The following is a 12,461-nucleotide window of genomic DNA, read 5'->3' on the forward strand; positions in this document are numbered from 1 at the left end:
CAAGAAGCTTTTGTGTTTTTGTTTTTTCCCCCCCGTGCAGCTTATTTGTCAGGTTTCGTACAAAGCCTCGTCAGTGACTTTAATACTTCCTCTGATCTGAATCTCGCACTGAGCCTCGTTATCTTCTGCAAAACAAGACCGGGGTCAATTTCAGATGATGTATGATTTATAACAGTCTGCAGACCCCTCCCTTTTAAACAACAGCGCTCGGTCTAAGCTCTGTCGGCACGCAAGATTTAGTAGAAAGTCCAGAGGGAGAGATATTATGCAGCGCTGTCAGAATAATTTGTCTTAACATGAATGTAGACAACTGGGGGAAAAAAAAACACAAAGAGAGAGGGGGGTGGGTATTTGGAAGCTGGTCCAGATGAAAGATTCACCAGAGAGTGGTGGCAAAAAGATTTTATGACAGATTCTTCAACCTCTTGGATGCTTTCTTCATCATCATTAGGTCTCTGTCTTTGTTAATTTATGCAGATTTACTGATGGACAACAAATAAAAACCAACTACTTGTGGCCACTAATTGACCAAAAAAACGTCACATCAGCTGAACTCAAACTGGCGCCTCAGCAGATGGGACTCCTGAGACGACGTCTGGATCAATGAGGCTTGGAGCACACGTATACAGTAAGAGGAGGGTTTATTAGAGTTAGAGCATTTTCTCTGGTTCAGTTTTTTTTAACATTTACACCGTCTCCTCCAGTGTCACAAAAGCAAACAATAATAAGTTATTACATTATGCAGACGTAAAAGTCACTTGTGCATTTTATTATCAAAAGCATGAGGGGATCTGTGCATCACATTCCAGCCAAGGCTCAGGGGAGTTTATGAAACAGTCCCTAAACTGAAGTGATGTTCCTTTTATTCTAAGACTGTATTTTAATTGGCTGTATTTTTTATTGTCCGTGCTCACTCCGTGAATTTCCTTACCCCATAAAGCAGTGAGCTTTATGCTTAATTAATACTTTGAATGCATCTGTCACGTACCATACATCAGTAATATCCTGCTCAGATGCTCCTATAAGGTTTATTCTTATGTATGCATGACGGATGAGTGCATCATACTGTTCCTGCTGCTGTTCTCATCGCCTCCTCTCTTCTGTTTCCATCTCTACTCAGTCGGCCTCTTGCAGAAGGGTTCTGCTCAAAGTTCCGGGGGAAGTTGATATTGACACTACATAAATAAAAACTGATTTGAATTAATCTGAATAAAGCCCAAACAAATGATTGATTGGGCCGGGAGATCTTTGCCGTAGCATAATCAGTTCCCAAGGCAGAGACACCAGACCAGCCTAGAGTCATCACTTCATTATTGTTGAGGATGGAGAACATTGGTGTTAGATGGAGTTGGGATCAGGCCTCTCACTAGTTAGTCAACTGCCTTCATGCCAAACAGCTTCTCTTGTGACATTGAAATGGGAAAAACCCAAACTCTGTCACAAACGTAAAGAGCATTACGTTTGACAAAACTGTGTTAAACTGAGTTTATTCTTTAAATCCTCCTTAAATCCCTTTAAACTGAATCCTTCATCATAATTCTCTTATAGAACCAAGATGAATTGCTGCACCTTTGGGAGGAAGTTCAGCTCTGACGGGAAGATGAAGTACCACCACAGTGTTTCCCATATAATGTCAATAATACGGTGGCCCGCCAGGGTCTTATCCGCCATGGTCTCATAACAAAATATTATTTTGCACATTTCAAACATGTTTTTCCTCAAACCGAGGAAGGCCTTGGGTCTGCACTTGCAGGTAAACACATTGAGACCTAAAAAGGTCAAGAGCAAATGGAACACAGCGGGATAGAGCAAAAAGGTTTGGTTGTTATCTCAGGTCGAACGGAGTCGGGAGGAATTGAAAGTGGCCGCGGAGGGCAGACCTTGGATTTGGTGCTATTACTGTACAACTGCTGCACATGGCCCCTGACGGAGAGGATATTGGACTGTGCGTTAGCGCTGGCTAACAAGGCAGACAAACTCGGACAAGAGTAGAAGGGGAGAGAGAGTGGGGAGGAGGAGGAGGAGGAGGAGGAGGAGGAGGAGATCTAATGAGATCTCTGGGTGAGTCGGAGGCACTGAGACAGCAAAAAGGTGAAACTGAGCAGTGATGAGTTAGCATGTGTGATGGGGTGTGAAATTGTGGTTAGCCCGTCTAGATGCTGCGTTGGGATAATTAGTGCCAATTTGCTCGGCTGTGTACTGACCTCCTCCCAGCCTCTCCCGTTGGTGTAGGAGATGACATCCAGCAGCGGCTTGGACAGGTAGCCGTCGCTGTTGAAGGAATAGTCCCGGCCGCCAATGGATATGTTGGTGAAGTACCTGCACAGAGATCAGAGAGTAGAGAGGAGAAATAAAAGCTTGGTTTGTACAGTCCAACAAGATGGAGCTCAAGCGGGAAAGAAAGATTTTACTTCCAAACACGTTCATTTTTTTTTTCAATGCACATCTGTTCAGGCATAACATTATGACCACCTTCCTAATATTGTGCAGGTCTCCCTTGTGGTGACTCATCAGAGAATGGACATGGTCCTTCTGAGGGTGTCCTGTGGTGTCTGGTAACACAATGTTGCTGTTCTTCATGTTTTTTTTTTAGTTGTTCCTAAAGTGTTTTTGTGGCTGCATCCTGCTGGGGATGGCTGCTGCCATCAAGGAGTGTCATTGCTATGGGGTGGGGGTGCCTGGTCTGGTCTAGGTGGGGTGGGGGTGCCTGGTCTGGTCTAGGTGGGTGCTACATGTCTAAGTAACATCCACACCAATGAATGCCAGGTCCAGAAGTTTCCCAGCAGAACACTGAACTGTCACAAGATGGTCGATGTTATTTACTTCTCCTGTCAGTGGTCATAATGTTGTGGCTGATCGGGGTGCAGTGGTATTCAAAACTGACACCATACAGCTCAGGCTTACAGAGTACAGCTGAATCTCTGGAGCATTTGTAAAGACAGTGGATTCCAAATGAATGTCCTACAATAACCTGCGTACCCCAGAGGACTGACCCTGCATGGTTTGTCACTTCTTGATAATTCCCTCAAAATCTGATCAACTTTGTCACATCAGCTCCATTAACAGCTTTATACTATATTTGATCCATGTACTTAGACAAACTGAAGCTGCAGGTAAAGTCCACTTTTAATGAACGGCATCAGAAACACGATCGTGCTTCAACAGATTAAGAGTGCACCCTAACCTTAACGCACGACCGTAATACTTTTAATATACACGAAGCATGCGACACCATTCTTAAAAAGTACAAGACGCAAAGCTAAGTTCTACCCTCGTAGCAAGAAAATCTGTGAAAGAGAAAGGTTCAGTGAAGTAAAGGAGGTAGAGTGGAGACCTTCACTGCAGGCCACAAACAGAAGGCTAAACACATTTCTGTTGATATGAGATGAAATCACATCATCGAGGTGCAGAGACCATGAGGTGGGAGAAACAAAGACGAGGTGAGGCGAGGCGCGGGAGGAGGGGGGAGATGAGATAAAGCTCAGGATTCACTAAAATCTTTCCCCGTCTTCACCACTCTTCACTCTTGGAGCAAGCACCAGCGAGAGGCTTGCAGAGAAGAAAAATAAAAGGTGAAAAATAAAGCTGAAAAGAAAGTAAACACTGGAGGACAAATACTTGAGCGCACTTTTAATACCGGGAGAGACAAAGGCGAGGAGCGTCGGTGCGAATCAGAGATAGCGCGGGGGAGAATGGGAGAAGGAGAGAGCTGCACCTTTGATGTTTTTTAATGAAACATCTACCTTAAAAGCACTCAGAAAAAAAGCACATCAAAGACGTCTAATGAAACCACCCTGCATGCTCACAAACACACAGGCAGCCGAGAACACCTCGACAATCAGCCGCTATCGGACCTGGAGATAGAAGAGAACAACGCACTGCAGAAAGCAGTTCAAGCAGGGGGCACGCTGAGGAAAGACAAGAGCACAACTCATACTGTACACTCATCAGGTGGAGAACATGTAATCGTTGATGTTCTGTAAGTCGTTCACAGTCAACACGTTTAAACTACATCAGAGTTAAATGGATTTCAGAGGAAGAACTGGACAGAGAGGGCTGACTCTAGAGCTAAACAGAACCTTTCAGTTCATATTAGCCAGAGAAGACAAATGATTTGAAAGTGGAGTAAAGGAAGACGTCCACGTCCAACTGGAATTTGTAAGTCATGGCAAATGTAAAAGTTTAATGATGGACTATACAACAGTGGGCGCCTATATGTCCTCCCCGGTCTTCTATAATCAGTGTTGGATAACATTTTGAAGGTGCTTGTATAAAATTTAAAAGAAATAACCTTAAATCCATGATTTAAAAAAAGTACAGGGATAGTTTTCGATCATATCCGACCAAGCTCTCCTCTTTTTAGATCATTCGTCAGCAATGTAAAGATTAAAACTAGTTCACTGGCCCACCAGAGTCTCTTCTTCTTGAGGAGACTCTTTGTCCTGAGATTCTCAGACTCTGGGACACAGTCACTCAAAATGCATAGACTGTATAAAAAGTGGACGCCATGACGGCTCCTCAAAAGAAATGCCAAAGCATGTAGAGCTCCCCCTGGTGTCTGGCTGCAGTATAGGTCATAAGCACCTCCCCCTCCATGTTAGTTAATGGGACAAACTAAAACACTAAAATACACGTCTATAGAAACAGGATGTGACATCATGATGATTGACAGTTGCCACTGACAACCGCTCTGTAAGAGCAGGAAAAAACGTCCACATACAGTATTAGCCAGGGAAGACAGACGGTTTGAAAGTGGAGTAAAGGAAGACGTCCTCGTCCAACTGGAATTTGATGACAGATTCTATCTCAGTCCACGTCCTCTGTTCAGTCTCAACATCTGTCTCCAAGAGGTTTCAGACCTTGAGACTGGACTCTCTTGACGGGAGAAACCATTCACTGGAAATGGGATCAAAACAGTTTGGACCAACTACAGGTGAGTATCTGAAGAACTCCGATGCTCCTATTTAAACTCCTCACCAGTGTTTTAGAAGTTAAGACATGGACGTAACGTCTTCAAGAAACTCTACAAGTCTACTTGCCCTTGTTCCACCTTGTTCTTTGCATAAACCCAATGAATAATTTAAAAGTGAATTATGCTGAATAGCGTCTCCTTAAAGACATTCATAGAGTTGAAATTGGCTCTTTGCAAACATTCATTCATTCATTCATTTTCTGTAACCGCTGGTCCTCTGGAGGGTCTTCGGGGGGGGGGGGGGGGGGGGGGGGGGGCTGGAGCCTATCTCAGCTGTCATTGGGGTGAGAGCAGGGATCCACCCTGGACAGGTCTCCAGTCTATCACAGGGCTAACTCAGAGAGACAGACAACCATTCACACTCACACCTACGGCCAATTTAGAATCACCAATGAACGTTGGACGGTGGGAGGAAGCCGGAACCAGAACCTTCTTGCTTTGAGGCGTCAGTGCTTCTTTGCAAACACTAAAACGAAATATTCCATTTAGCATCACAAGCGGGGCTCATTTATAAGCACACAACGCTCACACTCTTCCTCTAGTCACTAGTGACTTTAAGTCATATATCAAATGCAGCGAGGAGTAGACGGAATGAGAAATGCACCTCCCAGTTCCTATAGGTGGAACTTGGAGTCTCCGTCGACCACTTTAAACGTAAAGGAATCTGTCAGCTCACATATTTGTTAGCGAGGAAGTGATTTGTTTCCTCTCACAGTATGCTAATATGGTCCTGCAGTGGCGTATGTGAGGCTTCACCGCTGATGATTCGCGATAGGGAAACAGAGGAAACAACGCACAGACTCGTCGTCACAAACAAACAATGTGATCCGGCTGAACGTCAGAGGTGGAACAGACGGTGAAATTGGAGCTTGCGTTCCAGAGAAAAACAACATACAAACAGATCACTAAAAGGAGAGCTGAGAGGATGTGAGGCCGCTACCTGAATCGCTTTCAGGTCGTGTTAATATACATTCCTACGCCGGCGTGTAATCAGAACATCCACAGAGCGTTTGGTGGCAAAGCAGCGCGCCGATATAAACACCGCGGCGGCTTTAATATCACAGCAGCATCACCGCGTAATCACGACGGCTCGCGGCTGGAATAAAACTCCAGCACGCCGGCTGCAGATGTATCATCAAACACCCTGCAATCTCTGAGGGCACTCTGACAAAAAGCCACTCACGTACGTATGTGCTGCAGGACTGGAGGGAGTGTGTGTTCTGCGTTCTGGCGGGATGTTTTGTGAGAGGAGGCCTCTAACGTGCTGCAGATGTAGCCTGACATCTCTGGAGGAACCTGAGGACTTCAGCATTCCTGTTTCACCTGGTCTTACCCCAAAGAAAGAGTCTCCCTCCAGACCCAGAGTCTCCACTGCCAGTCTACAGCCTGTGGGGCGCTGCCAGTGTGGGCTACACCCACCTCTTCTATCCGTCATTATTTACTCTCATTCCATGCATTTTACTTTCCTCACCATCTTAAATTCTCTTGCAGGACGTACAGTTGCAGCGCAGAGAACCAGAGGTGACAGTGACAAGAGAGGTAGAGAAAATCCCCCCAAAACCGAGAAAGAATAAGAGAAAGTGACAGCGAGAGAGACGGAGGGGGAAATAAAAAAGAATGCAACAGAGGAGGTCCAAAGATGTGGACAGGGAGCGAGAAAGGCTGCTACGCTGCAGACACAGTCAAACAGCTGCTGTGTGCACATAAAAAGAAATCCCACAGACACATGTGCATGATAAAGAGGGTTTACCCTCATATGTAAATCAAATTAAATCCGTGCTACAGTTATTATCAACAGCCCAGACACATAACACCTCTCTACATGGTGCATAACAAACCCAGCTGCTTCGCTAAAGTCACAGACGCCCGTCCATAAACGCAGAGTTTCTGCTCCCTGCTAGATTTTCTTGTCACATGAATGCATCAGAGATTGAAGTCGCCGCGTCTCAGACAAAAGCAATAACACTGGCTTTGCAGCGGGAAGCAGCGGGCTTTAAACGGAATGAGGTTTATTTCAGGGAAGCCTCAAAAGTTCAGAAACTCAAAGTTGTTGATTAAAAGTTGTTTTGTTCTCTGTTGCATCCGTCCGTCAGTCGGTCGGTCAGTCCAGCAGCTTCTACGGGTCCCTAGAACGTTGTTCTTACATTTCTTTCAGAGTCTTTAAATAGGCTACCACGTCTCAGGCTAACCACCCAGCTCTTTCTCTGCACGTACTGAACGAACCGTTCAGCTACAAGAACCGCAGTCATTTTTCCAAAGAACTTTCCTGGAAGAGTTGGAATTAAAAAACACCCTCACCCAACTTTATCTGGGTAAGTCATGGTAAAAGTTTAATGATGGACTATACAACAGTGGGCGCCTATATGTCCTCCCCGGTCTTCTATAATCAGTGTTGGATAACATTTTGAAGCTGCTTGTATAAAATTTAAAAGAAATAACCTTAAATCCATGATTAAAAAAAAGTACTGGGATAGTTTTCGATCATATCAGACCAAGCTCTCCTCTTTTTAGATCATTCGTCAGTAATAATAATAATAATAATAATAATACATTTTATTTAAAGAAGCGCCTTTCAAGGTACCCAAGGACACTGTACAAAGTAGGTATAGGCAAGGAACACAAAACACAAAACACCCCCAGACACAAAAACACCCCCAGACACACACAACAGTACACTGAGCACAAAGCGAGGACAGATAAAAACAGGGAAAATAAAATAAAATAAAAGAGGCGGTGTAAGTAGAGATCAGGGGGCTGACGGGTAAGCTAAGCTAAAAAGATATGTTTTTAATTGAGTTTTAAAAGTGGACATACATGTATTTTGGCGCATCACGAGTGGCAGGTCATTCCACAGTTTAGGACCTGCCACACTGAAGGCCCTGTCACCCATGGAGCGAAGACGCGTTGTGGGGACTGTTAAAAGACATGCGTCTGTAGAGCGGAGGGTGCGGGATTGCAAGTATGGGGTAAGGAGATCTGATAGGTAAAATGGGGCCAGATTGTGTAGGGATTTGTAGACTAAGAGAAGGATTTTGTATTGAATGCGGTAGTGGACAGGAAGCCAATGCAGGTGCTGGAGGATGGGAGTAATGTGATCCCAGGACCTGGTGCGGGTGAGTAGCCTTGCAGCGGAGTTTTGGACATACTGCAGCCTGTTTAGGGTTTTAGCCGGGATGTCGCAAAGTAGAGCATTGCAGTAGTCGAGCCTAGATGTGATGAAGGCATGTATGAGGGTTTCTGCTGTAGATGCGTTAAGGGAGGGTCGGAGTTTGGAGATGCTTTTGAGGTGGAAGAAAGACACCCTGGTGATGCTTTTGATATGTGACTCAAATGAGAGAGTAGGATCAAGGATTACGCCCAGATTCCTAACTTCAGCAGAGGTTGTAGTGAAATAGCCGGGGATAGATAGCTGCAGATGTTCAAGTTTTTTTAGAATGTTAGGGGTGAAAATGAGAATAGCTTCAGTCTTATCTTGGTTGAGTTTGAGGAAATTTTGAGTCATCCAGTTGTTAATGGTAATGCAACGATTAACTGTGAGGCTTCATCTAACAGAACACAGTATGAAATATATCTAAATGCTGCTTCATAAACTAGTTCACTGGCCCACCAGAGTCTCTTCTTCTTGAGGAGACTAAAGAAAAAACATCTTTGTCCTGAGATTCTCAGACTCTGGGACACATTCACTCAAAATGCATAGACTGTATAAATAGTGGATGCCATGACAGCTCCTCAAAAGAAATGCCAAAGCATGTAGCTCCCCTTGGTGTCTGGCTGCAGTATAGGTCATAAGCTCCGCCCCCTCCATGTTAGTTAATGGGACACACTAAAATACACGTCTTTAGAAACAGGATGTGACATCATGATGATTGACAGTTGCCACTGACAACCGCTCTGTAAGAGTAGGAAAAACATGTATAACTGCAGTGTAACTGGCTGAGATAGAACAGAGCATACTATCTACACCGATCTGCCACAACATTATGACCACTGACAGGAGAAGTGAATAACATTTAAACCATCTTGTGACAGTTCAATGTTCTGCTGGGAAACTTCTGGACCTGGCATTCATTGGTGTGGATGTTACTTAGACATGTAGCACCCACCTAGACCAGACCAGGCACCCCCACCCCAAAGCAATGACACTCCTTGATGGCAGCAGCCATCCCCAGCAGGATGCAGCCTGACACAGGCACACACATGCCCATGTCCATTCGCTGATGAGTCACCACAAGGGAGACCTAGACAATAGTAGGAAGGTGGTCATAATGTTATGCCTGATCGGTGTATATGTCTGTCTGTATATAATACTATAAAAATCATACTCATTTAACTATATATATTCCTAAAGCCCAATGTCTGCCCTTGATGTTCTACCTACTACATCCTCATTGTAATATATCTTGTCTACAAATGTCCCTGTCTATATATTATTATTACACTATTATATTCCACCACTGTAAAATGCTTATAAAATAACCATAGCCAGTAGAATAGTCATAACTTGAAGCCTGTTTATTTTGCACTCACTGCTATTTGCATTTCTGGTTGAATGCCAAACTGCATTTGGTTGTGTATGCACCTGTACTCTGTGCAATGACAATACATTTAAATCTAATCTAATCTTATTGCCACTTATTGCAAAACGCTGCGGTGTGAAAAAATGCATTTCCCACCCACAACTTTTGAGACAGTCACTGCTTCCAGTACCGCACGAAGGGCAAATAACTATTTTCACTACTGCATCAATAAAGCACAGCCATACCATTGGCATTCATTCCAGAGAAAATGCCACAAGTTACAACGTTAAATCTAACTCGTAACCAGAGGAGGTGGAGTCGTGTGAAGGCGGAGGGGGCAGAGGAGGAATGATTGAGAGCTCAAAGCAGGAGGCTGAGAGTGCCTCAGTGGGAGATGCAGAGAGCTCTCCGTCTGTATTATACCTTCACAAGAGCCCGAGCCGAGATGGGGCCTGATTTAATCAATGAATCTATTACTGAGACACGTGACAACTGTGCATCAAACAGCAGGGGGAGAAAAGTTCCCCGTGGAATTAGGACTAGTGTTTTATTACTTTACAGACTGGGAGAGCAAGGGAGAAGAAAAAAAAGGTATCTAGGGAGCTATAAGGGAAGAAGGAATAAAGAGACATAAAGAATGAGGTGAAGAAAAAATATAGATTGATCAGGTTTGATAAATTAATGTTTCAGGGTAAAACTCAGGCTAATCCACCTTTTCATTTGCAGGAATTAAGTTCACCCAGACCTCCTTCTATTCCAGATCACAGAGCTGTAGAGATAATCTAGTCTCAAATATATGGAAATCCTGAGGTGGTCGGACATGTGGTGATTCAATCTGGTGAAGTCACAGACAGGATAAAGCAAGCCAAAGCAAGTAGAGCTCCCCCTGGTGGCTGGCTGCAGTATATGTCATAAGCTCCACCCCCTCCATGTTAGTGGGCGGGGTTTGGGCCAAACTAAAACACTAAAATACACGTCAACCAAGTATAGCTTCTGTCATTTTAGGTAGTTAATATAATGCTGATGAATGTTCAAGTGTCAGTTTCTGATAAGTTTCGTTTTAGTTAGTTATTTGACGCTATAGAAACAGGATGTGACATCATGAATACAAGTTGCCATGCCAACTGTTCTGTCAAGCCATCCGGTGGAATCGTGAGAGTTGGGAAAAATATAATTAAATAAATAAGTACAGTGTATAATCCGACATTTCCTTGTTACTGGTGGAGGTAGAGCAGAGCGTAGTATTAATTAAATGAAAATGCGAGAGACCTTGGAGGTAGTGTGGGCGGGGCACAGATATCGTGGTGATCAGACGCAAGATGGCACCGCCCATATTCCCGGGAAAATAGTACTAGTTTGGCCAATGACAGGAAGTGGAGACGTATTGTCCAGATTTATAAACAGTCTATGTGTGAGGCACATCTTGTTGAGGTTTTTACATTTAAAGTGTAATGGTCTCATTGTGTCTCCATCAACTTTTAAACTTCAAAACTTCCAGATTAACGTGAGCTTTTAAAAATTTACTTAAACTTGAAGCTGCAGGAAATATATTCATTTTCCAAACATTTTCCTAGAAGAGGCTGAATGACAAAGTCTTCCTAAAGTCTTCCAAAAACTATGTAGTATCTGTATATATGTGAGTAATTTACAACTCTTTTTATTTTATAATAGAATATATAAGAGTCTGTGCATGAAGCCGGTGATACTATAAGAATTTATTTATCATAAATCAAATACTAGGATACTTTTCTCTCCCGTCAATCCGATCACATTCAGCTGGAAGCATCGCGTGGCTAGAGAATCTCTTCTTCATGTCGATTATTTTAATTTAATCTTCCAGATTTCCTTGATCTTATTCAGTATGATCACATTCACTTTGGAAGATTGCACCCTAACTATCTGCATCTACAACATTACATCCATTACCTAAAACAGCTTATCCTGTAGAGCAGGGGTGTCAAAGCCATTTTAGTTCAGGTGCTCACTTAAAGCCCAATTTGATCTTAAGGGGGCCGGACCAGGAGCATAATAACATAATAACTCATAAATTCCCCTTTGTTTTAGTGCAAAGAAGAACAAGTTCATCATGAAAATGGCTGCATTTAATTCTCTACCCTTTTACAAAAGATTTTATGAACAACCAGAAACGTATTAAGAATAATAAGTGTTATTTCTGCACATTGGTTTGGTTCTGGGTCTTATGCTGCGGTCTAGAAAGCTGGGATGTCAGATTTATCCTGCCTGCAGTGAACTAGACGTGACCTCAAAGTGTTCCAGGAGAACGAAGTTGAACATAAACAACAAACATGGCCGACCGCGATAAGATAATATTTGTTTTTGTTTCTGAAGTTACTTACAATGATCGAAATCGAGGTTTATCCACCAACAACAGGTGATATACTTCTCTCTGTGCTGAAAGCTGGCGGTAGACGCTCAACAAACCTCCTCTCTATTTGTCAGACTCATTCTTTGTTTTGTTTTTTTCAGGCTACACTTCATCTAATAACTTTATACAGAGAGATTACAGCGACATATCCTCACGCAAAAGCCATGTTGTGTAATATGATGATATCTAGTATGACCAAAAAAAAACAGATAAATGCAATTTATAGTCTCGTAAATTATGTTGTGAAGTCGAGGTAGATCGATTTGCCCCGACTACGCCAGTAGGACTTCCGGCTTCCAGAGCACTTTTCCTAGTGGGAGGTCTGAAATTTCTGAAATTAACTGAGCTTATATTATTAATTTTCCCATTAGTGTTGGTTTATGTCGGCAACTCTGACTAAAACAGCCCGACCGCAGAGGACAAATTAGGAATAGATGCCAATTTCAAAAGTTACAGTTAATGTCAAATCCATGCCAGAACAAACCCTCTGTTGGTCTGGTTTTTAGATCCCAGCTTGCACTGAGCGAGAGGTGGGGGAGGGTTCACCCTGGACAGGTCGCCACAGTCACAATCAACCGTTCACACT

At 43.4% G+C, this 12,461-nt stretch overlaps 1 protein-coding gene across 1 annotated transcript in view; it reads right to left on the reverse strand.

Moving 5' to 3' along the window:
- Nucleotides 1-12,461, reverse strand: part of grin2da (glutamate receptor, ionotropic, N-methyl D-aspartate 2D, a) — a gene marked incomplete at its 3' end in the record, with an annotated part of 143,125 nt that overhangs the window by 75,558 nt on the left and 55,106 nt on the right. The window contains exon 6 of the mRNA XM_084562579.1: nt 2,205-2,319. Within this exon, the coding sequence (XP_084418705.1) occupies nt 2,205-2,319 (115 nt within the window). The remainder of the gene's footprint in view (nt 1-2,204; nt 2,320-12,461) is intronic.

This window comes from Chelon labrosus (assembly GCF_963514085.1).
Source record: "Chelon labrosus genome assembly, chromosome: 16".
Classification (NCBI taxonomy): domain Eukaryota; kingdom Metazoa; phylum Chordata; class Actinopteri; order Mugiliformes; family Mugilidae; genus Chelon; species Chelon labrosus.